General features: G+C 47.5%; 1 protein-coding gene and 1 long non-coding RNA gene across 2 annotated transcripts in view; both read left to right on the forward strand.

The window, feature by feature from the left end:
• The window catches only part of LOC141982587 (uncharacterized), a 140,675-nt gene that overhangs the window by 32,104 nt on the left and 82,129 nt on the right, over nucleotides 1-26,442 (forward strand). The gene's annotated exons all lie outside the window — the stretch shown is intronic.
• On the forward strand, nucleotides 841-9,380 carry LOC141983478 (uncharacterized). Its single transcript, XM_074946685.1, has 3 exons — nucleotides 841-1,522; nucleotides 2,102-2,540; nucleotides 9,194-9,380. Exons 1-3 carry the CDS (start codon nucleotides 940-942, stop codon nucleotides 9,378-9,380), a joined length of 1,209 nt encoding a protein of 402 aa, XP_074802786.1. The 5' UTR covers nucleotides 841-939.

Below are 26,442 nucleotides of genomic sequence, written 5' to 3' on the forward strand. Positions count from 1 at the left end.
CTCTGCGTGCTGCCCTGTCCACAGGCACCGCCCCTGCAGCTCCCATTGGCCATGGTTCCCAGACAGTGGGAGCTGCAGGGGCGGCACTTGGGGTGGGGGCAGCGTGCGGAGCCCCTTGGCTGCCCCTACGCATAGGAGCCAGAGGGGGGACAGGCTACTGCTTCCAGGAGCTGCGTGGAGCAGGGCAAGCCCCCAACCCCGCTCCCTGGTGGGAGCTTGAGGGCCAGATTAAAATGTCTGGAGGGCCAGATATGGCCCTTGGGCCATAGTTTGCCCACCCCTCAGGTAGAACAAAGGTTGTAGTAATATCACATGGTCACTAGGTCAGATGTACACATCTTGACAGTGTATTATCATGTAATGTTAACTCTCTTCTGACATGGCAGAGTAAATTTTCACAGGGATGTGAATGAGGAGAGATAGATGTTCTGTGCACACCGAAAAGTACTTGTCGCCCATCTTATTTGAAGAGCACCTAGATTTTTGAAAAATGTAGCAGGCAGATTGCAAAAGCAAGTTCAGCAAAGGCTGCACATCTAACTGATGGCAGCAAGGGCATTGTGAAAAACAACCCATGCACTAAGCCCTGGTCTACACTAGGACTTTAGGTCGAATTTAGCAGCATTAAATCGATGTAAACCTGCACCCGTCCACACGATGAAGCCCTTTATTTCGACTTAAAGGGCTCTTAAAATCGATTTCCTTACTCCACCCCTGACAAGCGGATTAGCGCTTAAATCGGCCTTGCCGGGTCGAATTTGGGGTACTGTGGACACAATTCGACGGTATTGGCCTTCGGGAGCTATCCCAGAGTGCTCCATTTTGACCGCTCTGGACAGCACTCTCAACTCAGATGCACTGGCCAGGTAGACAGGAAAAGAACCGCGAACTTTTGAATCTCATTTCCTGTTTGGCCAGCGTGGCAAGCTGCAGGTGACCATGCAGAGCTCATCAGCAGAGGTGACCATGATGGAGTCTCAGAATCGCAAAAGAGCTCCAGCATGGACCGAACGGGAGGTACGGGATCTGATCGCTGTATGGGGAGAGGAATCCGTGCTATCAGAACTCCGTTCCAGTTTTCGAAATGCCAAAACCTTTGCCAAGATCTCCCAGGGCATGAAGGACAGAGGCCATAACAGGGACCCGAAGCAGTGCCGCGTGAAACTGAAGGAGCTGAGGCAAGCCTACCAGAAAACCAGAGAGGCGAACGGCCGCTCCGGGTCAGAGCCCCAAACATGCCGCTTCTATGATGAGCTGCATGCCATTTTAGGGGGTTCAGCCACCACTACCCCAGCCGTGTTGTTTGACTCCTTCAATGGAGATGGAGGCAATACGGAAGCAGGTTTTGGGGACAAAGAAGATGATGAGGAGGAGGAGGTTGTAGATAGCTCACAGCAAGCAAGCGGAGAAACCGGTTTTCCCGACAGCCAGGAACTGTTTCTCACCCTGGACCTGGAGCCAGTACCCCCTGAACCCACCCAAGGCTGCCTCCTGGACCCAGCAGGCGGAGAAGGGACCTCCGGTGAGTGTACCTTTTAAAATACTATACATGGTTTAAAAGCAAGCATGTGAAAGGATTACTCTGCCCTGGCATTCGCGGCTCTCCTGGATATACTCCCAAAGCCTTTGCAAAAGGTTTCTGGGGAGGGCAGACTTATTGCGTCCTTCATGGTAGGACACTATACCACTCCAGGCCAGTAACACGTACTCGGGAATCATTGTACAACAAAGCATTGCAGTGTATGTTTGCTGGCGTTCAAGCAACATCCGTTCATGTGTTATCCTCAGGAGAGTGAGATATAATCCATGGTCACCTGGTTGAAATAGGGTGCTTTTCTTCAGGGGACACTCAGAGGAGCCCATTCCTGCTGGGCTGTTTGCCTGCGGCTGAACAGAAATGTTCCCCGCTGTTAGCCACAGGGAGGGGGGAGGGTTGAGGGGGTAGCCACGCGGTGGGGGGAGGCAAAATGCGACCTTGTAACGAAAGCACATGTGCTATGTATGTAATGTTAACAGCAAGGTTTACCCTGAAAGAGTGTAGCCAGTGTTTTATAAAATGTGTCTTTTTAAATACCGCTGTCCCTTTTCTTTTCTCCACCAGCTGCATGTGTTTCAATGATCACAGGATCTTCTCCTTCCCAGAGGCTAGTGAAGATTAGAAAGAAAAAAAAACGCACTCGAGATGAAATGTTCTCCGAGCTCATGCTGTCCTCCCACACTGACAGAGCACAGACGAATGCGTGGAGGCAAATAATGTCAGACTGCAGGAAAGCACAAAATGACCAGGAGGAGAGGTGGCGGGCTGAAGAGAGTAAGTGGCGGGCTGAAGAGAGGGCTGAAGCTCGAATGTGGCGACAGCGTGATGAGAGGAGGCAGGATTCAATGCTGAGGCTGCTGGAGGACCAAACCAGTATGCTCCAGTGTATGGTTGAGCTGCAGCAAAGGCAGCTGGAGCACAGACTGCCACTACAGCCCCTGTGTAACCAACCGCCCTCCTCCCCAAGTTCCATAGCCTCCACACCCAGACGCCCAAGAACGCGGTGGGGGGGCCACCGGCCAACCAGCCACTCCACCACAGAGGATTGCCCCAAAAAAAGAAGGCTGTCATTCAATAAATTTTAAAGTTGTAAACTTTTAAAGTGCTGTGTGGCATTTTCCTTCCCTCCTCCACCACCCCTCCTGGGCTACCTTGGTAGTCATCCCCCTATTTGTGTGATGAATGAATAAAGAATGCATGAATGTGAAGCAACAATGACTTTATTGCCTCTGCAAGAGGTGATCAAAGGGAGGAGGGGAGGGTGGTTAGCTTACAAGGAAGTAGAGTGAACCAAGGGGCGGGGGGTTTCATCAAGGAGAAACAAACAGAACTTTCACACCGTAGCCTGGCCAGTCATGAAACTGGTTTTCAAAGCCTCTCTGATGCGTACCGCACCCTCCTGTGCTCTTCTAACCGCCCTGGTGTCTGGCTGCGCATAACCAGCAGCCAGGCGATTTGCCTCAACCTCCCACCCCGCCATAAACGTCTCCCCCTTACTCTCACAGATATTGTGGAGCACACAGCAAGCAGTAATAACAGTGGGAATATTGGTTTCGCTGAGGTCTAAGCGAGTCAGTAAACTGCGCCAGCGCGCCTTTAAACGTCCAAATGCACATTCTACCACCATTCTGCACTTGCTCAGCCTGTAGTTGAACAGCTCCTGACTGCTGTCCAGGCTGCCTGTGTACGGCTTCATGAGCCATGGCATTAAGGGGTAGGCTGGGTCCCCAAGGATACATATAGGCATTTCAACATCACCAACAGTTATTTTCTGGTCTGGGAATAAAGTCCCTTCTTGAAGCTTTTGAAACAGACCAGAGTTCCTGAAGATGCGAGCGTCATGTACCTTTCCCGGCCATCCCACGTTGATGTTGGTGAAACGTCCCTTGTGATCCACCAGAGCTTGCAGCACTATTGAAAAGTACCCCTTGCGGTTTATGTACTCGCCGGCTTGGTGCTCCGGTGCCAAGATAGGGATATGGGTTCCGTCTATGGCCCCACCACAGTTAGGGAATCCCATTGCAGCAAAGCCATCCACTATGACCTGCACATTTCCCAAGGTCACTACCCTTGATATCAGCAGATCTTTGATTGCGTGGGCTACTTGCATCACAGCAGCCCCCACAGTAGATTTGCCCACTCCAAATTGATTCCCAACTGACCGGTAGCTGTCTGGCGTTGCAAGCTTCCACAGGGCTATCGCCACTCGTTTCTCAACTGTGAGGGCTGCTCTCATCTTGGTATTCATGCGCTTCAGGGCAGGGGAAAGCAAGTCACAAAGTTCCATGAAAGTGCCCTTACGCATGCGAAAGTTTCGCAGCCACTGGGAATCGTCCCAGACCTGCAACACTATACGGTCCCACCAGTCTGTGCTTGTTTCCCGAGCCCAGAATCGGCGTTCCACAGCATGAACCTGCCCCATTAGCACCATTATGCATGCATTGGCAGGGCCCATGCTTTCAGAGAAATCTGTGTCCATGTCCTGATCACTCACGTGACCGCGCTGACGTCGCCTCCTCGCCCGGTAGCGCTTTGCCAGGTTCTGGTGCTGCATATACTGCTGGATAATGCGTGTGGTGTTTAATGTGCTCCTAATTGCCAAAGTGAGCTGAGCGGACTCCATGCTTGCCTTGGTATGGCGTCCGCACAGAAAAAAGGCGCGGAATGATTGTCTGCCGTTGCTCTGACGGAGGGAGGGGCGACTGACGACACGGCTTACAGGGTTGGCTTCAGGAGGCTAAAATCCACAAAGGGGGTGGCTTTACATCAAGGAGTAGTTCAGGCAGGACTTCACGGAGGGTTCCAATAAGAAATGGTGCACCTAAGTTATTGTTCTTATTGGAACAAGGAGGTTAGCCTGGCCTCTGATTGATACATGGCTAGATCTACCTCACTGCACCTTCTCTGTGAGTGACTGCAGTGTGACCTAGAGGAATGAGTCCCCTAGACAGGGCAGAAGGCAAATGAGTACAAAACAAATCTGGTCTATTTCTTGTTTTGATCCACTCCATCTATCTTTTACATCTTTGGCTGGCAGCAGACGGTGCAGAAGGACTGCAAGCCATCCACATCTCATGGCTGCTCGGCAGAAGATGGCACAGTACGACTGCTAGCCATCCTCATCTCTTGCCTGCCTGGCAGAAGATGGCACAGTACGATTGCTAGCCATCGTCATCTCTTGCCTGCCCGGCAGAAGATGGTACAATACGATTGCTAGCCATCGTCATCTCTTGCCTGCCCGGCAGAAGATGGTACAATACGACTGCTAGCAATCCGTATTGCCTGCCTGCTCACCATTAGACGGTTCAATACGACTGACTGCAGGACTAAAGAGAATGACCTGGTCAAGTCACCAAAAATTTAGTCCCTGCGCCCATGTCTGCCCAGGCGCTCCCAGCCGACGTGGCCAGGAGTACCTCGGACATGACGAGGACGGGTACCAGTCATACTGCACCGTCTGCTGCCAGAAGGCAATGGGTTGCTGCTACTGTGTAGCAATGCCGTACCGCGTCTGCCAGCACCCAGGAGACATACGGTGACGGTTACCTGAGCGGGCTCCATGCTTGCGGTGGTATGGCGTCCGCACAGGTAACTCAGGAAAAAAGGCGCGAAACAATTGTCTGCCCTTGCCTTCACGGAGGGAGGGAGGGAACGGGGGCCGGACAATATGTACCCAGAACCACCCGCGACAATGTTTTAGCCCAATCAGAGTGCTCCATTGGGCTGCTCTGGACAGCACTCTCAACTCAGATGCACGATTGTTTGCCGTTGCTCTGACGCAGGGAGGGGCGACTGAGGACACGGCTTACAAGGGTAGAGTTCACGGAGGGTTCCAATAAGAAATGGTGCACCTAAGTTATTGTTCTTATTGGAACAAGGAGGTTAGCCTGGCCTCTGATTGATACATGGCTAGATCTACCTCGCTGCACCTTCTCTGTGCGTGACTGCAGTGTGACCTAGAGGAATGAGTCCCCTAGACAGGGGAGAAGGCAAATGAGTACAAAACAAATCTGGTCTATTTCTTGTTTTGATCCACTCCATCTATCTTTTACATCTTTGGCTAGTAGCAGACGGTGCAGAAGGACTGCATGCCATCCACATCTCATGGCTGCTCGGCAGAAGACGGTGCAATAGGACTGCTAGCAATCCATATTGCCTGCCTGCTCACCATAAGACGGTTCAATAGGACTGACTGCCGGACTAAAAAAAATGACCTGGTCAAGTCACTAAAAATTTAGTCCCTGCGCCCATGTCTGCCCAGGCGCTCCTGATCGACCTCACACAGGCGACCAGGAACACCTCGGACATGACGAGGACGGCTACCAGTCGTACTGTACCGTCTGCTGCCAGAAGGCAATGGGTTGCTGCTACTGTGTAGCAATGCCGTACCGCGTCTGCCAGCACCCAGGAGACATACGGTGACGGTTACCTGAGCGGGCTCCATGCTTGCGGTGGTATGGCGTCCGCACAGGTAACTCAGGAAAAAAGGCGCGAAACAATTGTCTGCCCTTGCCTTCACGGAGGGAGGGAGGGAACGGGGGCCGGACAATATGTACCCAGAACCACCCGCGACAATGTTTTAGCCCAATCAGAGTGCTCCATTGTGACTGCTCTGGACAGCACTCTCAACTCAGATGCACGATTGTTTGCCGTTGCTCTGACGCAGGGAGGGGCGACTGAGGACACGGCTTACAGGGTTGACTTCACGGAGGGTTCCAATAAGAAATGGTGCACCTAAGTTATTGTTCTTATTGGAACAAGGAGGTTAGCCTGGCCTCTGATTGATACATGGCTAGATTTAGCTTGCTGCACCTTCTCTGTGAGTGACTGCAGTGTGACCTAGAGGAATGATTCCCCTAGACAGGGGAGGAGGCAAATGAGTACAAACAAATCTGGTCTATTTCTTGTTTTGATCCACTCCATCTATCTTTTACATCTTTGGCTGGCAGCAGACGGTGCAGAAGGACATATTGCCTGCCTGCTCACCATAAGACGGTTCAATAGGACTGACTGCCGGACTAAAAAAAATGACCTGGTCAAGTCACTAAAAATTTAGTCCCTGCGCCCATGTCTGCCCAGGCGTTCCTGATCACACAGGCGACCAGGAGTACCTCGGACATGACGAGGACGGCTACCAGTCGTATTGTACCGTCTGCTGCCACAAGGCAATGGGTTGCTGCTACTGTGTAGCAATGCCGTGCCACGTCTGCCAGCACCCAGGAGACATACGGTGACGGTTACCTGAGCGGGCTCCATGCTTGCGGTGGTATGGCGTCCGCACAGGTAACTCAGGAAAAAAGGCGCGAAACAATTGTCTGCCCTTGCTTTCACGGAGGGAGGGAGGGAAGGGGGGGACTGACGATATGTACCCAGAACCACCCGTGACAATGTTTCAGCCCCATCAGGCATTGGGATCTCAACCCAGAATTCCAATGGGCAGCGGAGACTGCGGGAACTGTGGGATAGCTACCCACAGTGCAACGCTCCGGAAGTCGACTCTAGCCTCGGTACTGTGGAAGCACTCCGCCAAGTTAATGCACTTAATGCACTTCTGTGGGGACACACACACTCGAATATATAAAACCGATTTCTAAAAAACCGACTTCTATAAATTCGACCTTATTCCGTAGTGTAGACATACCCTAAGAGACTGTGTGAGTGAGGTTGATGTAGGGGCCTCAGTACAGAACAAGTTTCAGGCTGTGAGAGCTTTCCCAGCTGTCTTGCACCTGATGATTAGCAGCTGGTCTCATCACACCAGAACAAGGAGTAGATACCACTAAGGAGGGACCCCCACAGGTTATTGGGTTAGATATGTGGCATGCTGGGAAAGGAGGATCAGGGAAATATAGCTGCCTTATACCCAGCAGCTGAGATAAGGAGCAAATGGTGGCTGTTGGAAAGGAATGATCCCTTGAGAGAAACAGATCTCAGCGGCAAGTAGGCCAACTCTAGCTAGTAGGTTCCAGCATAACTACATATCATCCAACTATGGTGTGCCCCCTTAACAGCTCCAACTGTGGGTTGCTGTTAGGTCTGACATGGAAATCTTTGGGCATATGCACAGGACAGCGAAATAACAAAATCAAACTTGAATAAAATAATCCAAAAATTCTCAGAGAAGGTGGAGAAACAATTAGTGATGTGGGAAATTTCCTCCACAAGCTCTATAGAAAAGGGGCAAAAAATCCAAAATGACGATGTGAAACACAATAAAAAATAGTGAGAGAAAGAGAACAGAAAAGGAGGTTAAACAGGTATGTCCTTCTCTGGCAGAAGAAAGCTCTCCCCGGGAAAAGCCCCAGCAGCAAATCCTAAACTCTGAGCACATGCATGAAGAAGCCAGAGATTACACTGAAAGCAAAGTGCACTGATGCCAAAGCAGAGATGCAATAACTGGGTAAAACCATCACCTCATGTACAGAGAATGACGGGAGAACAGCATGTCACCAGTCTGCCATTCTTCCTGAAACTTTGGGTGCTGGGGTAAATGAATGTAGCTCCACCAACTGAAGTTGAGCAAGACTGATTTACACCAAGTGAAGATGTGACTCCTGGCTCCCAAGACCCCTTGTCTTCAGGGATGTTTGCATTGGTGCATTTGTAACTCAAGACCATCTGAAAGTTGGTCTTAAACAGAGCCCAAAAAAGAACTTCTAAATCCTTTCAGTCAGTTTGCTGTTTACTGGGGGCCAGATTGTGCCTGATTGCTTCACAAGTGCACAGAGATTAAAGGAAGTACAGAGTCCTCCTTCTTCTTCTTCTTGACTCCTTATACAGCAGAGGTCGCCAAACCATGGCTCATAAATAACATGTGGCTCTTTTACAGTTAAAGTGCGGCTTGTGGCAGCCTCCCCCATTCTCCACCTACCATACTGGGGTGGAGGGAGCTTGGGGCTTCTGCCCTGTAGCAGGGTGGTGGGGTTAGGGGCTTCTGCCAGAGATGACTGGTACCTGCTGTGGGGGGGACACACAATGTAAAGGTTTGCCCGCCAACAACTTTCATCATGTCCCCTGAGGCATGCCACCCTCTTATCCTCAGTGGCTCCTCCCTGCAGTTCCCAAGTTTTAGCTCCACATGGGGAGGCAGCAGCAAACAGGTGACAGCTGCAGGGAGGGGCCGCTGTTTTAGCTCTGTGGCTTAGCAAAAGCCGTGGCTCTCCCTGAAGCTCTCACCTGTTTGCCGCTGGTTCCAGCAGCTGCCGTGCAGGGAGGAGGCCTGGCAGCACTATGTGACTGAGCATAGCCAGCAAATCCTGGCAAAAATCCCCCCGCACAAGTTGCCTCCACTTTTGCCCAGCGGGATAGGAGCCTCGGGGCTTCAGCCCCGCGGGACAGGCCTGCCGAGTGGCGGGGCTTTAGCAGCACGGAGTGTCCCTGCTGGGATTTGGGGCTTCAGCAGGAGCAGGGCAGAAGCCCCAAGCCCTGGCAGGCACCTCTTTTGCAGCTGGAGCCCTGAGATCTACCTCCCCTTAGAGCTGAAGCCTGGAGCCCCAGGAGGTGTGCCCTGTGGGGCTGAAACCCCAAGCTCCGGCAGGCATGTCCCGGCTCAAACTTCTGAAGATCGTCGTATGTGGCTCAGAGGGTCAGTAAGTTTGGCCATCCCTGTTATACAGCAGCAGAGCACAATTATAATCCCTCCACGTTCTCTCAAAGGGGCAAGTGGGAGATGGAGCCATGCCCCCCATCCCACTCCAATGTGCACCAGCCAGCAGAGCCGCCCAAATGCACAGGTGACAGTGTGCTGCACCTTCTGAAAAGGTGTAACATTGGGCATGCTCTCCCTGTGAGTTTGGGAGCTGTGGCAGGAATTGCGGTGGAAGAACATGAGAAGAAGCTGTAAGTGGTTTGTTCTTTTTTTTTTTTTATAATTGTATTTATTGTATCTATTTCCTATTTGCTTTAACTTGATGTCGTTTGTGCAAATTAGCCCCTAACCAGGAAGACAGGAGAGGGAATGAAAGATTTGCTATTTTAAAATAGCATGACATCTAACTTGCAAATATCTTTGTGAATGAGAGGCATAAGGAAGAGAAGGAAAAAGGAATCGTTGTGGCATCAGTCACAATAACTTCCAAATTTCTTGGCATTTTATTTGTGTGTAGAGCTATTCCCTGATGTGTCAGCTTTGTCTGACGGTATGTCTATATAATTCCCTTAAGGATAATCTGTGCTGTGAGTACAGAACACAGAGGTATTGCTGTTGTAGCTGAAATATTCCATACATCTAAGCCTGCTACTCAAACTGAAATTTACAAAGCATGTTCTCAGTATGGGAATGTTCCCAACTCCTTCAATTGTTAACAAGATATATTGCTTCTCTCATCCTTAGATCATCCTTTGGCACACACAGAAGTGCTATTACTTGGCTTTCTAAATTTAGTAACATTAGAGACCTCAAATTATAAATTTAATGCTCTACAAAACTGACACTCCAGGAGAAAGATACAAGTTTTTTCTGGCTCCTTATTGGTTCTTTCTTGAGAGTTTTTGTTTCATGAAATATATCTGTTTTCTTTAAACCATTAAAAAATGGAAAAATATGCTAGACAGCCTCACCAAAGCATGTTGGCCTGGAAAAGGAAATGAATGGAGGAGGGGGAAAACCAGATGTAAAGCATTACTACTACTGGGCTAAGATATGGTCCCACTCCACAGTGAAGGACTAACTGGACTATGACCAAGGACACAGAGAGTTGGCAGCATTCTAGTTCCTAATACAGAGCCAGTGCTTTCATGAAGGCCGAGCCTTTGATTTGAGCATTGATGTAGAAATGATAGATGATGGGATATTGTTGTTTGCTTCTAGTTTTCAAATAGTTAGTATAGCTTTAAATCTCAAACTGAGTAAGAGGAAGAAGCTTACTTGGCTATCTTTTGCCTAAGTCACAGTAGCAGAGAATCTGAAGATGTGAGGCAGTTGATATATAAGCAAAACTCCATGTCCATCATTTTAATAAAATACTAGTCTTTTGAGACAAGGTGGTTTGACCTCACAGCACTTAACCACATTCTCTGCACCTGTGTTCCTGCACAACATCCTACAGAGATATTACAGCTGCAACCACTAGCACTGTGATGGGGTGTCCACCCCACACTGGCCTGTTAAGGGGTTAATGGCATGCGAGGGAGGCAGCACAGAAAGCAGCCAATAAGAGAGGGGCTGTGAGGAGCAGCCAGGCAGGCCCATATAAGAAGAGCTGCAGAGCAGGTTCAGTTGCTCCCTAGGGCTTGAGGAGGGAGAATGCTAGAACCTTGAACAGAGCAGTGCTGGGCGGGATTAGGGGAGTGAGCGCGAGTTCCTGCCTGGCTGCTAAGACAGGCATGCTGAGGCCCTGAGATAAGGGCAGAGAAGGTGCTGAGGCTGCGGGGAAGTGGCCCAGGGAAGTAGACTGAGAGGTTTGAGGGGGCGCAGCACGTGGCTACCATCTACAGGGTCCCTGGGCTGGGACCTAGAGTAGGGGGCAGGGCTGGGTCCTCCCCTCCCCCACTTACCACTGAGGAAGTGGCTGGACTGTCAGACTGCAGTACTGTACCCCGGAAGGGGGAACACAGAGTGTGGCACAGCTGGAGGGCTGTGTCCCGAGAGGACGCTGCAGTCTTTAGAGTGACACGGGTCCAGGAGCAGGAGTGATGGCAGGCAAGACACCACTGAGAGTCAGCATACCGACCTGTGCAGCTGATCTGCAAGATGACCAGCAGAAGGCGCTAGCATGGTGAGTTGACCCCCTCCATCATAAGCACTATCACAATAAATCTGGATCCAGCCATGCCATTTGCCTGTTCGGTTCTTATCTCTGCTCTGCCAACATAATTCTTGGAATGACCTGGAGACTCACTACTGCTGGTATTTAAATTCTTCATTCTCTATCTGATATCTACGATGAAAAGCACTGAATTAGAGCTAGAAATTATTATTCCTTCCCCAGAGAATCCATCAAAACTTCCTTCTTTCCTGAGAATGCAAATGTATTTTCTTTCCCGTATTGACATCTCAGCTCCTTTACAAGTATTGCTGAAGTACTTTCCTTGCCTTTGGATCCCTGCTTACATAAAAGTGATCTAAACTATCAGAGCACAAGATACAGTCTCGCCAGTATCTGTCTGCCCATCTCTACCACCTGTGATATATCTGTGATAGTCTCTGAGTTGAGAGCTCTTGAGTTCTAATCATGGCAGTGCCATGGGCTTGCTATGTGGCCTTGGGTAAGTCGCTCTACCTCTCTCTCACATTTTTCATACCTCCTATGGTGTTTTGAGAATTAGTGACCTAATCATAATAATAATACCTAGTACTTTTCATCTGTGTATCTCGAAGCATATTACAAATGGGGGAGGCGGGGAGTTTAGTGTCTGTGTACACTGAGTACGTAAGTGGTCTATAAATGCTAAGTATGATTATTATTAATTGTTCTCATAATGCAGCAGTTTCTGTATGTTGTTCATTGATAGATGATCCCTTAGAATGTTGGCATTATGAATATGAAAATTTAGATAGAGCCCCTGAGACTAAGGGAGTTTGAAGAACATGGCTGAAAGTGTTACAAGAGTGATCTACAAAAAATGTCTGTATCTATGTAAATAATTAATAGATAATGTGCTAGGAGACTGAACAATGCTGCATATTCCTGACTTCTAAGTGTTTCTAGGATCAGTGGAGCACAGCTTTGATGTTCTCACGGTAATCACCATTGCTGAGATTCACTGCTCCATGCAGTTGTAGGTAACTCTGGGCTGTAGCTTTTATGCCCAACTGTGCTCAGCATTGTTACCCAGCCAGGAGGTTCCAAAGATGTATATTATTGAGGCCGGTCTCCTGGCAGACCGAGATGGTAGACTGAATGTGTTTCTTGTAGACACTGCTGTGAGAGAGCTTGGGGCTAGGCAGGGCCGTCCCTAGCTATTTTGGTGCCCTACGTAGCCCCCCCGTGGGGGGGCTGTGTGGGGCCTCAGGCCTCCACGGGGGGGAGTGAGAGGGGCTGGCCACTTCCTGCGGGAAGTGGAGTGACCCAGCCCCAGCCTGCTCTGCTTCCCCGGCTCCCAGCCGTGCCGCGCCCCATCCTGTTCCACTCCTCTGGTTCCCCCCTCCCCCCAGGGGGAGCAGGCTGGGGCCAGGTCGCTCCACTTACCACGCTGTGAGTGCAGGGTAGGGCCTGGCTGCAATCTTCAGGGGAGTGGGGGCGGGGCTGGGGCAGAGCAGGGGCGGGAAGAGGTGGGGCCGGGGCAGAGCAGGGGCGGGGGCCTACGGAAGAGCTGGAGCAGCACACAGCTGCGCAGGGCAATTTCCTGGTGCCCTACGCAGTTGCGTGCTTTGCGTATGGGTAAGGACGGCCCTGGGGCCAGGGTGAAGTCCTGAAAGTCTGCTAAGCTGGGGAATGATTTGACTAGTTGTAGGTATATATCTATACCCAGTGGATGCCATTGGATGGCTACAAACTCTTTAAAATGCATTTCTCTGCCAGCAAGTATAACCCTGACTGCATGTTGCATTTGCTGAGCACTGCTGAGAATCAGTCCACACCGGTCTTGGTTATTTTTCCAGCATTTGAGATTCTAAATAATAGTACAGCCTGGGAACTGTTCCCCCTCTTCCCTGTATTCAAGAGTCTAATTAAGCCTTACGTTAATTATTAGCTCCATTTTACAAGGGGAACAGCCTTCTGGGAATCTGCTGTGTTGTGGCATCAAACGCCTAGTGTCAGTCTGCTTATTGAGCTCCTTTAGGCTACTGCCCTGTTTGAGTCCTTCACTAAATAGCCTGGGAACTGTTTCTTTCGCCAGCATTTATTGGAGATTCTAATTAAGCTTTGCATTTTTAAAAAAGATTAATCCAGCTCCCTGAAAAAGCTCAGAGTTCTCATTGGTTCTCTTATGGCATAAAAGGACTTTCCCCAAAAAGTGAAGGGGGTCAGGTAGCAGAGGTGGTTCTTCATACAACAGATGTCATTATCCAGGGGTCATAGCCAGACATAGGGATTGAGAGCCATAGACGGGCTCTTCTGCACTGGCAATCTCTTGACCGGGCTGTTTTGCCTGAAAACCTCCTAGAGGTGTGTCCTCAAAATGTCGGTCTAATGGATTAAATTTAAGAGACAGAACTAGGTAATTGGGGAGCCACTGGTCAGAGGCTGAGGTGCAGACTCTCCCACTGAAAAGATGCTGCTCCTGCTTCTGCTGTTGCCAGATTTAGCGTTTCTGGGCATAGATGGGCCTGCTGGCGTAGGAGAAGAAGGATACTGAAGAGATGTGAGAGAAGTAGTTGCAGACAGAAATAAGCTATTGGTGGGGGTGTTACACTGACAGACCCCGGTTGTTGGCGGGCAGGATCGAACCTGGGACCTCTGGAGCTGAGTGAATGAGCCTCTACTGCATAAGCTAAAAGCCACATGGCTTACGCACGGTGGTGTTTTTTTTCTTCTCTCTCTCTCTCTCTCTCTCTCCCCCTCTTGTCCCCCCCCCACCCCCGATGGGCCAGAACAACACACCCAGAAGGTGTGTGGGTTACACAGGGAACACACTGTTCCTTGGTACTGTTTGGGGGGAACTACCTTCTTTGCTAAGGAGGCACAGCAGTAGCAAAATATTTACCTGGGTGCTGTACTGCAGGTGTGCCTGTCTTTGCTTTCTTCTATCACATCATCCTCGTGCCTGATGTCATGTCACCAGTAGCGGTCATCAGGAAGTATGCTCAGATTGTGTCTTGTGACGATGGGTACATCTGCACTCAGCGAGTGAACTGTTGCTGTGGTGACTACATAATATTGGTTGCATCAGTTGTCCTTGAAGTGGTTCGTTGCTCAGGCACAGTGACTCTCAAATGGTACAGGCTTGATGTGGGAATTATTAGGTGACGTCCTATGGCTTACATTATGCAGATTATCATAATTGTCCCTTCTGGCCTTAAAAATCCACAGATCTATATACTGTTTTGATGTGCCTGGCCAGCGTATTTGTGCACATATAAATCAGAATATTTGTGTGTATTCATTTTTGTACGTGCAGTTTTGAAGATTTGTCCGTTAATGTATGTTGGTTGTGTTTTAAGAGATTAGTAACAAACAGCAGTTTGTTTGGTGTGTGTGTATTTTATGAATACAAGTTGCTATATGATTAAATCCTACACCTTTGTAAGTGGTGAGTAACAACTGGAACTCTTTGATGGGTTTATGTAATGGTTTAATAGATTTCTGTATAATGCAGTATCCTTCATTAGAAGTTGTGCTGTTGCTGACTGCCGTGTAAAGTCTATTTTGTATATGTTCTAGAAGTAAATCAGCCAGGTAAGAGCCATTCTCTTGGGCAGAGTGCCCTTTTTAAATAATGTCCTTTTAACAAAAATCTGGACAGCTGAAACAAGGAGAAAGGTTAAGGAGAAGCAATAATAAGCCCTAGCCAGTCAAACACCTGTGCATTTTTCCACAGAGGTTTATTTTCTTTTAACTTGTCTTAATAGCCTTTCAGTAGTTGTAACACTTCCCTTTGAGTGTTGAATGTCCAAGGAGCATAACATTCCCAAGGGTTCTTGCCAAATAGTTAGTGATCGTGAGTGCTATTATCTCTTGGGATCCTTCATACTGAGCCCTGGTCTACACTACGAGTTTAAGTCGAATTTAGCAGCATTAGATCGATTTGACCCTGCACCCGTCCACACGACGAAGCCATTTTTGTCGACTTAAAGGGCTCTTAAGATCGATTTCTGTACTCCTCCCCGTTGAGGGGATTAGCGCTGAAATCGACATTGCCGGGTCGAATTTGGGGTAGTGTGGATGCAATTCGACGGCATTGGCCTCCGGGAGCTATCCCAGAGTGCTCCATTGTGACCACTCTGGACAGCACTTTCAACTCAGATGCACTAGCCAGGTACACAGGAAAAGCACCGGGAACTTTTGAATTTAATTTCCTGTTTGGCCAGCATGGCGAGCTCATCAGCAGAGGTGACCATGCAGAGCTCATCAGCACAAGTGACCATGCAGTCCCAGAATTGCAAAAGAGCTCCAGCATGGACCGAACGGGAGGTACTGGATCTGATTGCTGTATGGGGAGATGAATCCATCCTATCAGAGCTCCAATCCAGAAGACGAAATGCCAATACATTTGAAAAAATCTCCAAGGGAATGGTGGACAGAGGCTCTAACAGGGACCCGCAGCAGTCTATGTGAAAATTAAGGCGCTCAGGCAAGCCTACCAAAAAACTAAAGAGGCAAACGGCCACTCCGGGTCAGAGCCCCAGACACGCTGATTCTATGATGAGCTGCATGCCATTCTAGGGGGGTGCCCCTACCACTACCCCACCCCTGTCCGTGGACACCTGCAAGGGGGGAGTCTCGCGCAACAGGGATGCACATTTTGGGGATGAGGAGGAGGATAGCGCACAACAGGCAAGTGGAGAAACTGTTCTCCCCAACAGCCAGGAATTGTTTATCCCCCTGGATCCAATACCCTCCCAACCCTCCCAAGGTGGGCTCCCGGACCATGAAGCTGGAGAAGGCACCTCTGGTGAGTGTACCTTTGTAAATATAATATATGGTTTAAAAGCAAGTGTGTTTAATGATTAATTTGCCCTGAAGACTTGGGATGCATTTGCAGCAAGTACCGCTACTGGAAAAGTCTGTTAACGTGTCTGGGGATGGAGCGGAAGTAAGGGTTTGCCCAATGTGAGAAAGTTGTACCAGTTGAATTTAAATAAACCAGTGTAAAACCTTGCATAGGCACTCTGATTTCAGTTTAAGGGCTTGTCTACACAGGGACTATTATTTGCACCAGAGCTATTCCAATATAACTCTCCCAGTGGGCACTCTAGTCCAGAATAAAAATGACTATTTCAGAATAATGAAATTATTCCAGAATAAAATTGACTTTATTCTGGAATAGAGTGTCTACAGGGAGATTTACCAGAATAGCTATAATACAATAGTTATTCTGCTATGGCTATGCCAGCTACTTTCTCTGTGTAGACAAGCCCTAAGAGTGGCTTATTTTGCTTTAGTTTCAGTCAGTAAGGAGTTGACCTAAGCTGGATCAATATAAACCACTCTTAAACCAAAATAAAAATGTCTGTGCAGAATTATGGAGTAGGGTGACCAGATGTCCTGATTTTATAGGGACAGTCCTGATATTCAGGGCTTTGTCTTATACAGGCGCCTATTACACCCCATCCCCATCCCAATTTTTCACACTTGCTATCTGGTCACCCTGTTATGCAGTCACATAAGTTTAAAAACACTCCTTTGGTTAAACTGATGCAAGACTGTGTATAGCTGAGGCTAATCTACCCCTGCCTTTTCCTGTCAAAACTGGTAAGTTTTGAGAATCAAACCAACCAGTTCATTAATTTCAATAAGCCATGGAAAGAATTTCTGAACTAGTGATAGGTATGGTGCATTGAAATCCATTAAGTCTCAGTGTAATCTACGCAAGTGCATGAAAACATTTTAGAAAGGGAAATCTCTGAATAGTGTTTGAATCGAGCAGTGAAAATTCACAGTGGAAAACCCTGTCTCTGGTGGCATTCATCCCGATCTCTGGACACTGCTAAACCGTCCCTGCCATGAATTACTTTAGAGACAGGTGTGTGTATGTGTGTGTGTGTTTGTGTGTGTGTGGTAATATCTTTTATTGGACCAGCTTCTGTCTAATAAAAGATATTACCCACCTGGCTTCTCTAATATCCTGGGGCCGACACGGCTACAGCTGCACTGCATACATGAATTACTCTAATCAGTTTAACTTTTAAAAAAAGATTAGTTTTTCACTGAGGATTTTTTAAAACAGTCATAAACATGATACAAAGTATTCTGAAGCTAGAAATAAGCACCTAGTGATACTAAATTAAAATTGCATTTTGGCACAAAGAAACCTGATCCAACTTCATCCTTAGATCCTTTTAAAATACAGCTTATGTAGCCTATAATGCCTTCTTCAGCGTAGCATCCCAGGGCCTCCCAGGTATTTATTAATTTGTCCTCACAAGAAATCACAATTCTCATATTGTCACTGGAGAACTGAAACAAAAATATTTAGTGACATGCCCAAGATCGCTTTCTGTGACAGCCCAGAATTGAGCACATCTCCTGACTCCCAAGTCCAGTGTCTTAACGGCAAGATCTTTCTTCCTCCCTCACCAAATCTGGGACCTCCTCTCCATCCTCCTCTTCCTTTTGACACCATTGATTATACCCTCCTACTATGGAGTAAGTAAGGAATCTATAAGCATCATTTTACCCATCACTGAAATGTAGCCACTTCTGGGGGACACAACTGGTGTTCAGTAACATGAGACAACAGTTGAGGAGAATAATGCCATAACTGAAACTGCCAGGGAATATTTAGAATGGCAGAATGTAATTACCTGAGTTGGAATTTGGTTGTGACACCAGGATTAACATCCACACTCATACAAAAAGTGCCACAGGAGGTCAGGACATCAATTTAACATCTTCCTGAAAGTTATGATCTCCAACAGCACTGAACAACATAACTGAGCATTAGTGCAATACAGATGGAAGGGGAACAGTTCCACCTCCTGAGTCACAAGTGTCACTTCCTGACGCACTTAGCTATGCCTTTTTGGATCTCCTATCCTATCCCATCCCAGTACTGACCTGGATCAACCCTGCTTCATTGATGAGACTGATAGTACCATAGCGCAAAGTGGCTGTCATGCTGTCTGGAGTTGCTCACTACCGTGAGTGCCTACCTGAGGACAGGATGTCAAAAACAGGGCAGATGCGCCAATCTGGTGATGTGTTCTATAATTCGATTTCACCAAGCCAGTAACAAACGTAAACTCCCAGATCACTGTCATAGTCTTACCATGGAGTCACAGATTCTCCAGTCTATCTTGCCACCCAGGCAGACTGGAGTTCATGATAAATGGTCACTTACACCAAAAATTACACCATATTCAGGTTGCTTCCCGTCCCAAGAGACCAGTAGCTTATCCCAGATCGTCTGGTACTAGATCTTATACTAAAGACAATGGCTTTAGCCAATCCTGTAATTAACTATCTAAAGGTTTATTAATTAGGAAAAGGAAATGAGCAAACATATACACACAAATGAGTTACCATCTAAATCCTAAGAATGACAGAGTTGTAGGGATCTGTCAATTCAAATTGTCTTTCAGGGCAGACCCAGGAGATAACCCCTGGGGATCTCTGGCTTCAGTTTCGTTTCTCTGGCCCTGTAAGAGTTTAAAGAGCAAAGAGATGAAAAATCTTCACAACTATTTTTATTTCCCTCTTCCAACATTCAAAGTGATGGGATGAGACCTTCTGTACATACTTCTTTGTGGGTGGATGGGTCAGTTAACAATGCTTTTGTCTTATAATGGCCCACTCAAACTTTGATAGTTCTCCCGGATTGGGTGGGGAGGGCAGGGGGCGGGGAGACGATTCCCATGCTTGGGTTCACAAGTTCAGAGCAAACATTTTCAAAATTATAAAGCAAAACTTACGTATTTTCTTACAGCATGGAACACAGACATTACAAGTGAGATTAATGCATGCAGCAATTTATAAGCATTTCATAGCGTCTCAATGCTAAGTACATTCTTATAAGACTAATACCTATTTTTAGTAAAACTAATGTACAGGTGAACTGGTCTGATCTCTAGCGATGAGTTTGTCTGTTTTTAGCTAATGCCTATAGATTGGGTAAGAAGCTGGCCTGCTAGCGTCACAGTGACGTAGTTAAAGTAGGAAATATAGCTGTATTTAATAATTAATTCAATAATAGTAATTATATATTGCAGCCTTACTGTCATCTTGGTGATAGGTCTGGGGCACAAATTAAACTGGAATTATCCATCACTGTCCTCTGCTTTGATAATAAGAATAACCAGAAATACATTTTTTACATGAACTTGTTTAGCTTTGGTGACAATGGTTTTTAAAATTTGTTTTCTGCAGATGGAATATACAGTTCAACTACTTTTTCTGCTGCATGCAGATGAGATGCAACCTTACTTATTTCTGACTTACCATATCTGAAATGAAGTCTAAATAAAAATAGAGCAAGTACAGATCCTTCAGAAACTAGTTTGATGAATAGCTTAAGATACAGTCATAAAGCCGTCAAGTTTGATGTGCTGTTGTTTACTATATAAATCATGCAGTTGCCATAGCGAAAAGGTTATGGTTGATTGCTAGCTCTAGCAGATCATTGAATGAATAACTCATGTCCAAATCCACTCCACCAGGTTCTGAGAATGTAAATGCATACTTTAGTCTGTAGAGTAGATTATATTAATTCCAATTTATTTGAACTTAGTCTGAGTAGGGGCCTGATCCTGTACAATAGAAATGAATGAGGAGTCTTGCCTGAGAGAGGAATTCTGGATCTAGCCATGGTTGTATACTTACAGAATAAACTGTTATCCTGAAATATTTTTTTTACTGTTTGTACTAGATCTGGTACTAGATCTTATACATTGTTCAGGGATGAAGCTGTCTAACTGAACACACAGGTAGGAAAATTATTATTCAGTGGGTAAATTAATTAGCTCTAATTTCTTACTTTGTGTGGGTTTAGAAAGGAAAATCCCCATCATTTTTGAACTTTGAGTTCTCACAGGCACATTAATAGCACTCTGAAAAGTTATTAACAAATATTAATTAATCTCCACAACACCACTATGAGGTATGTAGGTAATCATTATTATTCCCATTTTACAGATGGAGAAACAATGGCAGAGAGATTCTAAAAAAATCTTTAGAGGGAGTCAGTGACAGAGCTGAGCTGAGAACTCATAAAATACTTTCTATTCCCTTAGTAACTAGGGTGAATGAAAACAGCAACTATTAGACATTTTAAAATTTCTAAGACTAAATAACTTGCACTCATGCGTATTAGAAGATCTAGCCTTTGTTATGCAGTCAGTAAGACTAGATGATCACAGTGGTCCCTTCTGGCTTTAAAAATCAATGAATCTGTGAATTCCAGATTCCTAGTCAGATGTTCAGAGTCAGACCTTGGAATTTTAATTGTAGGAATTAGTAAGAGCTGCAGTTGCCTGAGGTTCAGAAGGGGTTCTGTCTCTTAGGGGCCAACTGGGGAAGCCTAGTCTCTCAGCTCCAGCCACCTTATGCCTTTGTGACAAGTTTTAACTATATATCATTCTATGCAGTTTATTCTCAGGGGGGAGAGGGAGAGGGATAGCTCAGTGGTTTGAGCATTGGCCTGCTAAATCCAGGGTTGTGAGTTTAATCCTTCAGGGGGCCATTTAGGGATCTGGGGCAAAAATTGGGGATTGGTCCTGGTTTGGGGTTGGACTAGATGACCTCCTGAGGTCCCTTCCAACCCTGATATTCTATGAAATCTTTTGCAGGCTGACCCTCAGTTACTCATGATTCAGTTTGCATTACCTGCCAAAGTTTACAAGGCACTGCCTTGATTAGATGTTTTTCTTGTAGCAACAATTTTAAACTGCAATCCTGCAAATGAATCTCATTGCATCCTGTGCCTGCACAGAGTCCCATTTTTTGGGGTCTGCACCAAAAATCAACATCGTTATAATGGTATTAGGTGGGTTACATTTTTTTAAAAAATCAGACCTAAATTGCAGACCTACAACTGGTAATTATGGGCCTTAGAAGGTGCTAAGATGTTTGACATCATCAACTCCTACTGATGTCAATGCAACCATAAAATACCAACTACTTTCTTTTGCAGACCAGCTGAAGTCAAACCCCAAAACACTGAATACCTTACATTAGGACACAGAGCCGTGATTCTAGGCCTACCTACCTGTTTATCTATTCAATACTGCAAGTAGATAGTCCACATAAGTAGTATAAGGGCCCTACCATCAATCAAACCCTGATCCCGCCCCTTGACCCCCTCAGCCCCGCCCCTTGACCCCTCAGCCCCGCCCCTTGACCTCTTAGCCCCACCCACCGGAAGTCCCGCCCCATGGGTTATTACTTCCGGGGTCAAGGCTGCCACATGACCGGAAGCAAGGTGTGTCATGTGACACCCACCCCACCCCTTGACCCCTTTAACCCCACCCCTTGACCTCTGCCCCCCCCCACCGGAAGTCCTGCCCCATGGGGTATTACTTCCAGGGTCAAGGCTGCCACGTGACCGGAAGCAAGGTATGTCATGTGAACCCTCTAACAACTCCTCCCACTGCCCTCTGCCAATCAGGATGGGTTTCGCCCCATAGGACTTCCCCCCCAAGAGGAGCTTTGACCAATCAGGGCGAGTTCCGGAGCGGGGTGTCCTCTCCGGAAGTGGGTCTTGTGACCCCTCTAACAACTCCTCCCCCCCCCCACCAATCAGGATGGGTTTTGCCCCGTAGGACCTCCCAGAGAGGAGCTTTGACCAATCAGGGCGAGTTCCGGGGTGGGGGTGTCCTCTCTGGAAGTGGGTCTTGTGACCCCTCTAACAACTCCTCCCCCCACCCCGCTACCAATCAGGAGGGGTTTTGTTCCGATAGGACCAAGAGGAGATTTGACCAATTAGGATGAGTTCCGGGGGCGGGGTGACCCGTCCGGAAATGATTCGTGTGACCCCTCTAACAACTCCTCCCACCAACCTCTACCAATCAGGCCGGCCCGAGAGCAGATTTGACCAAAATAGGGCAGGTTCTGGGATGGGGTGAACCACCCAGAAGAGGGGCGTATGACCCCTCTGCCAATCAGAGCGCAGCACCATCACCCCATAAGGCCCAGCGTCGGGCAGAAGAGGCTGTCTTTTACCAAGAGCGTGTGTTTTAGAAATCGTGGAAACATGGACTCCTTCACCACCCCCATGAGAACTTCGGACTTTGTTTTAGCCCCGAAGGCCTTTGGACTTGTATGGAGAAAGTGCTACATCAGCGAGAGTTCTGAGGAGGACCCTTTGGCCCAGCCGTTGAGGGACACACCGGAAACCGACCCCGAAACCCGGCTGCTTGTGAGGCACCACGATGAGCGTGATGGCCTCTTGTTGTCCACCCCCCCGAGAGGTGGAAGGTGATCATGGCCTAGCGGAGAAAGGAAAAGGGAGAAAAAAGCAACTACTGGTAAAATGGTTGGGGTGGCCTGATAAGTTTAACAGCTGGGTGAAAGCTTCTCAACTCTGTGACATTTAGACGCAAACAACAAACAAACAAAAGTTATTCCTCCCCGCAAAGTCAGAGAAGATGAGCGACGGCGGGTTTTACATTACTTTGCCCAGCAACGCCAGCTCTGCAGTTTTTCCCCAAAACACCAGCTCGAACTTTACAATACGGCTAATTAAGCCCTTGGATCTCCGGGGTGCCTGGGAGGTGGGGTTAGTGGAAATACAATACCCGCACAGCTGGAACACTATCAACGAAGACACCCCTTTTGAAGTCACCTTTGGAGATATGGCATGGAGTTTCATCCTACGACGAGGTTATTACGCGTCCATACCCGAATTACTGGATCATATGAACAGTATCATAGCTCGTCACCCCGGACCGCCTGAGATGGTCATGAACTATGACCCTGTGGGTAGAAAAATTAGACTTAAATCCGCCGCTTTTACTTATATGTTTTCTACCAGCGGGGAGCTAGCTAACATTCTGGGCTTTCGCCCCAAACACAGCGTCCAAAAATTCCCTTTCTCGGCAGACATTACAGGGGGTTTTAATTCCTTGTATCTGTACACGGATATCGTAGAACATCAGTTTGTGGGGGATTTTTCTGTTCCCCTGTTACGTTGTGTCCCCGTCCAAGGAAGGAACAACGAGTTTGTCACCATCACCTACGATAAACCTCATTACGTCCCTATCAGTAAACACCACATCGACACAATTACCATTGAAATAAAGACAGATCAGAACAAAAGCGTCTCATTTCGCTTTGGCAAGGTGATCATCAAGCTACACCTGCGCCCCCGGAGAGAGCGAGTTTTCTAAAGAAGCAAAACAGTATTATGGCGATCCTAAAAAATTACGGCGACCCCAACGTCTACAGAAACTATTACAAAGCCCAGGCGGGATACGCCCTTCCCGGATATCATGGGGCCCCCGTGATGTATGGGGCAGGCGTGGGTGGAATATTCCGTAGCCTCTTTCGAAAAGCCGTACCGCTTTTGAGGAGGGGGCTAGAGATTATTAAACCCCACGTAAAAACCGCCGCTCAAAACATAGCTAAAGACGTGGTAGGTCACGTCTCCCGCGCTGTTCTGGAGAAGGTGGGGAACACAGCTTCACAGGAAGGATCGGGGCTGATGTACATTAAAAGGAGGAAGAAGAGAAAGAGAAATGCGTCATACCCGCGACGCGCAGGTCCCCCGAAACCCTTTAAAAGAAGGGCTTTGACCCGCAGGGTCGGCCATAAGCGAAAGTCCAAGAGGAAGCCTGGGCGAAAGAGGAAACACTCGCCGGCTGATACGAGAGATATATTTTAATCAACATGGCTTTCGTTCACTGCGGGTCTGAAGAATGCACCAAATCCGAACTAGACTTGTTCCAAATAGCCCCTACGCAGACCAGCATTGAGAAAAGCATCTACATCGAGGTGCCACCTCTGTCGGCCGTTACGGAGTCTGCCCCCATTGACTTCTTTATAGCAGGGAATGGCGTAGATTATATGGATTTAAACAACACACTGCTGTACCTGTGTTGCAAGATTGTAAAAGGAGACAGAACTGAACTCAACGCGGGTGCCGAGGTGGGCCTGGTGAATTACCCAGTGGCCTCTATTTTTAGTCAGCTGGATGTCACGCTCGGAGACCGTCTTGTAAGCCAAAGCAACAACTGTTACCCTTACAGGGCCTTTATAGAATCGGTGCTCAATTACAGCAACGACACCCTCGCCACGCAATTTTCCGCTGGCCTCTTTTACAAAGACACTGCCGGACAACAGGAAGACACAGACTTGGATGGCGAGAATCTAGGGTTTGTGAGGCGTGCAAAGCTGACCGCTCAAAGCAGAACAGTAGAGCTTCTGGGTCATCTACACAGCGACCTGTTTTTTCAAGAAAAACTATTGTTGAACGGAGTGGATGTGAAAATTAAACTGACGTGCAGTAAAGATCCTTTCTGTTTAATGGGCAGCGGAACCGAAGGCTTTAAACTGCACATTCTATCAGCATCCCTTTTTGTGAAGAACGTACGTGTGGCCCCGAGCGTTCGTCTGGGGCACGCCGAGGCCCTGCTTACCGCTAATGCCAAATACCCCGTGGACCGTGTGGGAATGAAAGTGTTTAGCATCCCTGCGGGCAGCAGGGTCAGTAACCAGGAGAACCTGTTCTTGGGACAGTTGCCCAAAATGCTTGTCCTGGGGTTCGTGGATAACGATGCCTTTAGCGGAAGTTACGCTAAAAATCCCTTTCATTTTAAGCATTACGATATTAATTTTGTGGCCTTGTATGTGGATGGTGAGCAGATACCGACCAAGCCTCTGCAACCAGACTTCGAGGCAGGACGCTGCGTGAGAGAATACATGAATCTGGTACAGACGGCCGGTAAACACATGAAAGATCGTTCTCTGTTAATCGACCGTGAGGAGTTTGCACAGGGTTACACCATGTTTGCCTTTGACCTGTCCCCCGACCAGGAATGCGCCGATCACTATTCCCTGATTAAAACCGGGAACCTGAGAGCAGAAATTCGTTTTGGGAAGGCTTTAACCATTACTGTCAATATGATCGTGTATGGGGTTTTTGACAACGTCATAGAGATAAATCAGAGGAGAAATGTTCTGTTTGACTACATGTGAACATGGACACCGTGCAGCTCTCACGTGTCTTATCAACAGACCCTTACACGAAAAAGAATTTCTTAGATGTGTTTCCCTGTGATTGGCTCCCTGGCGGCAAGCTGTCTCAGAGACCTCTAGGTTTGGTGGTCAACACACATCCACACAGCCGACCGGGTGAACACTGGCTTGCCGTGTATCTGGTGGAGCGTAACCTTGGAGAGTTTTTTGACTCATACGGGCATCCCCCGAACAGTGTGTTCTTTCCTAAAAGCATTATGAAATTTTTAAACAAAAATGCCACAGACATTGTGTTTCACAACAGACAATTACAAGACCCCAGCTCCGTTGCCTGCGGCTATCACTGCGTGTTTTTCTTACACCATCGTAGCAAGGGTTTATCTTTTGACCGGATTTTAAAATTGTATTCTAATGACTTAGTGCAAAACGACCGGATGGTGATGAATTTTGTAAAAAATAAATTTAAATACTTGGCCATGCCTAGCCTTGCTCAAAGCATGTTTCAACAAGCCCAGACATGCGTATCTTGCAACGATTTTCATATTCATGTTACCCAATAAAGCACCCCAGGTGGGGAGTTTAAAGACAATCGATGTTTGGCGTGGTTTTTTTAAAAAAAAAACAAAACACAATGACCCAATTCAGAAATGTTTTATTTAAAGCAAAACATTACCAGTTTTAAAAAAAAAATAGAATGTGAAAAAGATCACAAACTGAGCCATTCGGCTCTTTTAGCCAATTTTCGTTTTTTAGATGGCAAAAAAGGGGTCACTGTTTCTTGGTCCACACCGGTGTCGGCGATTGAGGCCTTGAGGCGTTCCAAAAGATCTCTGTTGGTCGCGTTGCCCATGATGGAAGATGGCATGTTCAGTTCCGCCATGGCATTCATAAACACATCCCATCCTTTAGGTACATGTCTGCTAGGAACAGAACGCGTCTGGGTGACGGCCCTGACTAAGTCGAGCATGTTAGAACCATTAACCACAGAGCCTTTGTACACAAAAGACCCTTTATTGGTCCATGAAGAAATGTTTTTATCTTGGCCCAGCTTATTTAGCAATACTGATGCATTTTTCTTATAACGCTTATTCACGTTATCCAACACCTCCTGAGCAACAGAGTCTGAGGTCTTTGGTGTTTCGGAGGGTTTGGCAGTCACACTCTGTTCCTGTTCTGGTAGAAACAGACTTAGTTTTCCTTTGTCCACATCGCTCTGCTTCACATACGTTAGGT

This window comes from Natator depressus, chromosome 2, assembly GCF_965152275.1.
Source record: "Natator depressus isolate rNatDep1 chromosome 2, rNatDep2.hap1, whole genome shotgun sequence".
Taxonomy (NCBI): Eukaryota; Metazoa; Chordata; order Testudines; family Cheloniidae; genus Natator; species Natator depressus.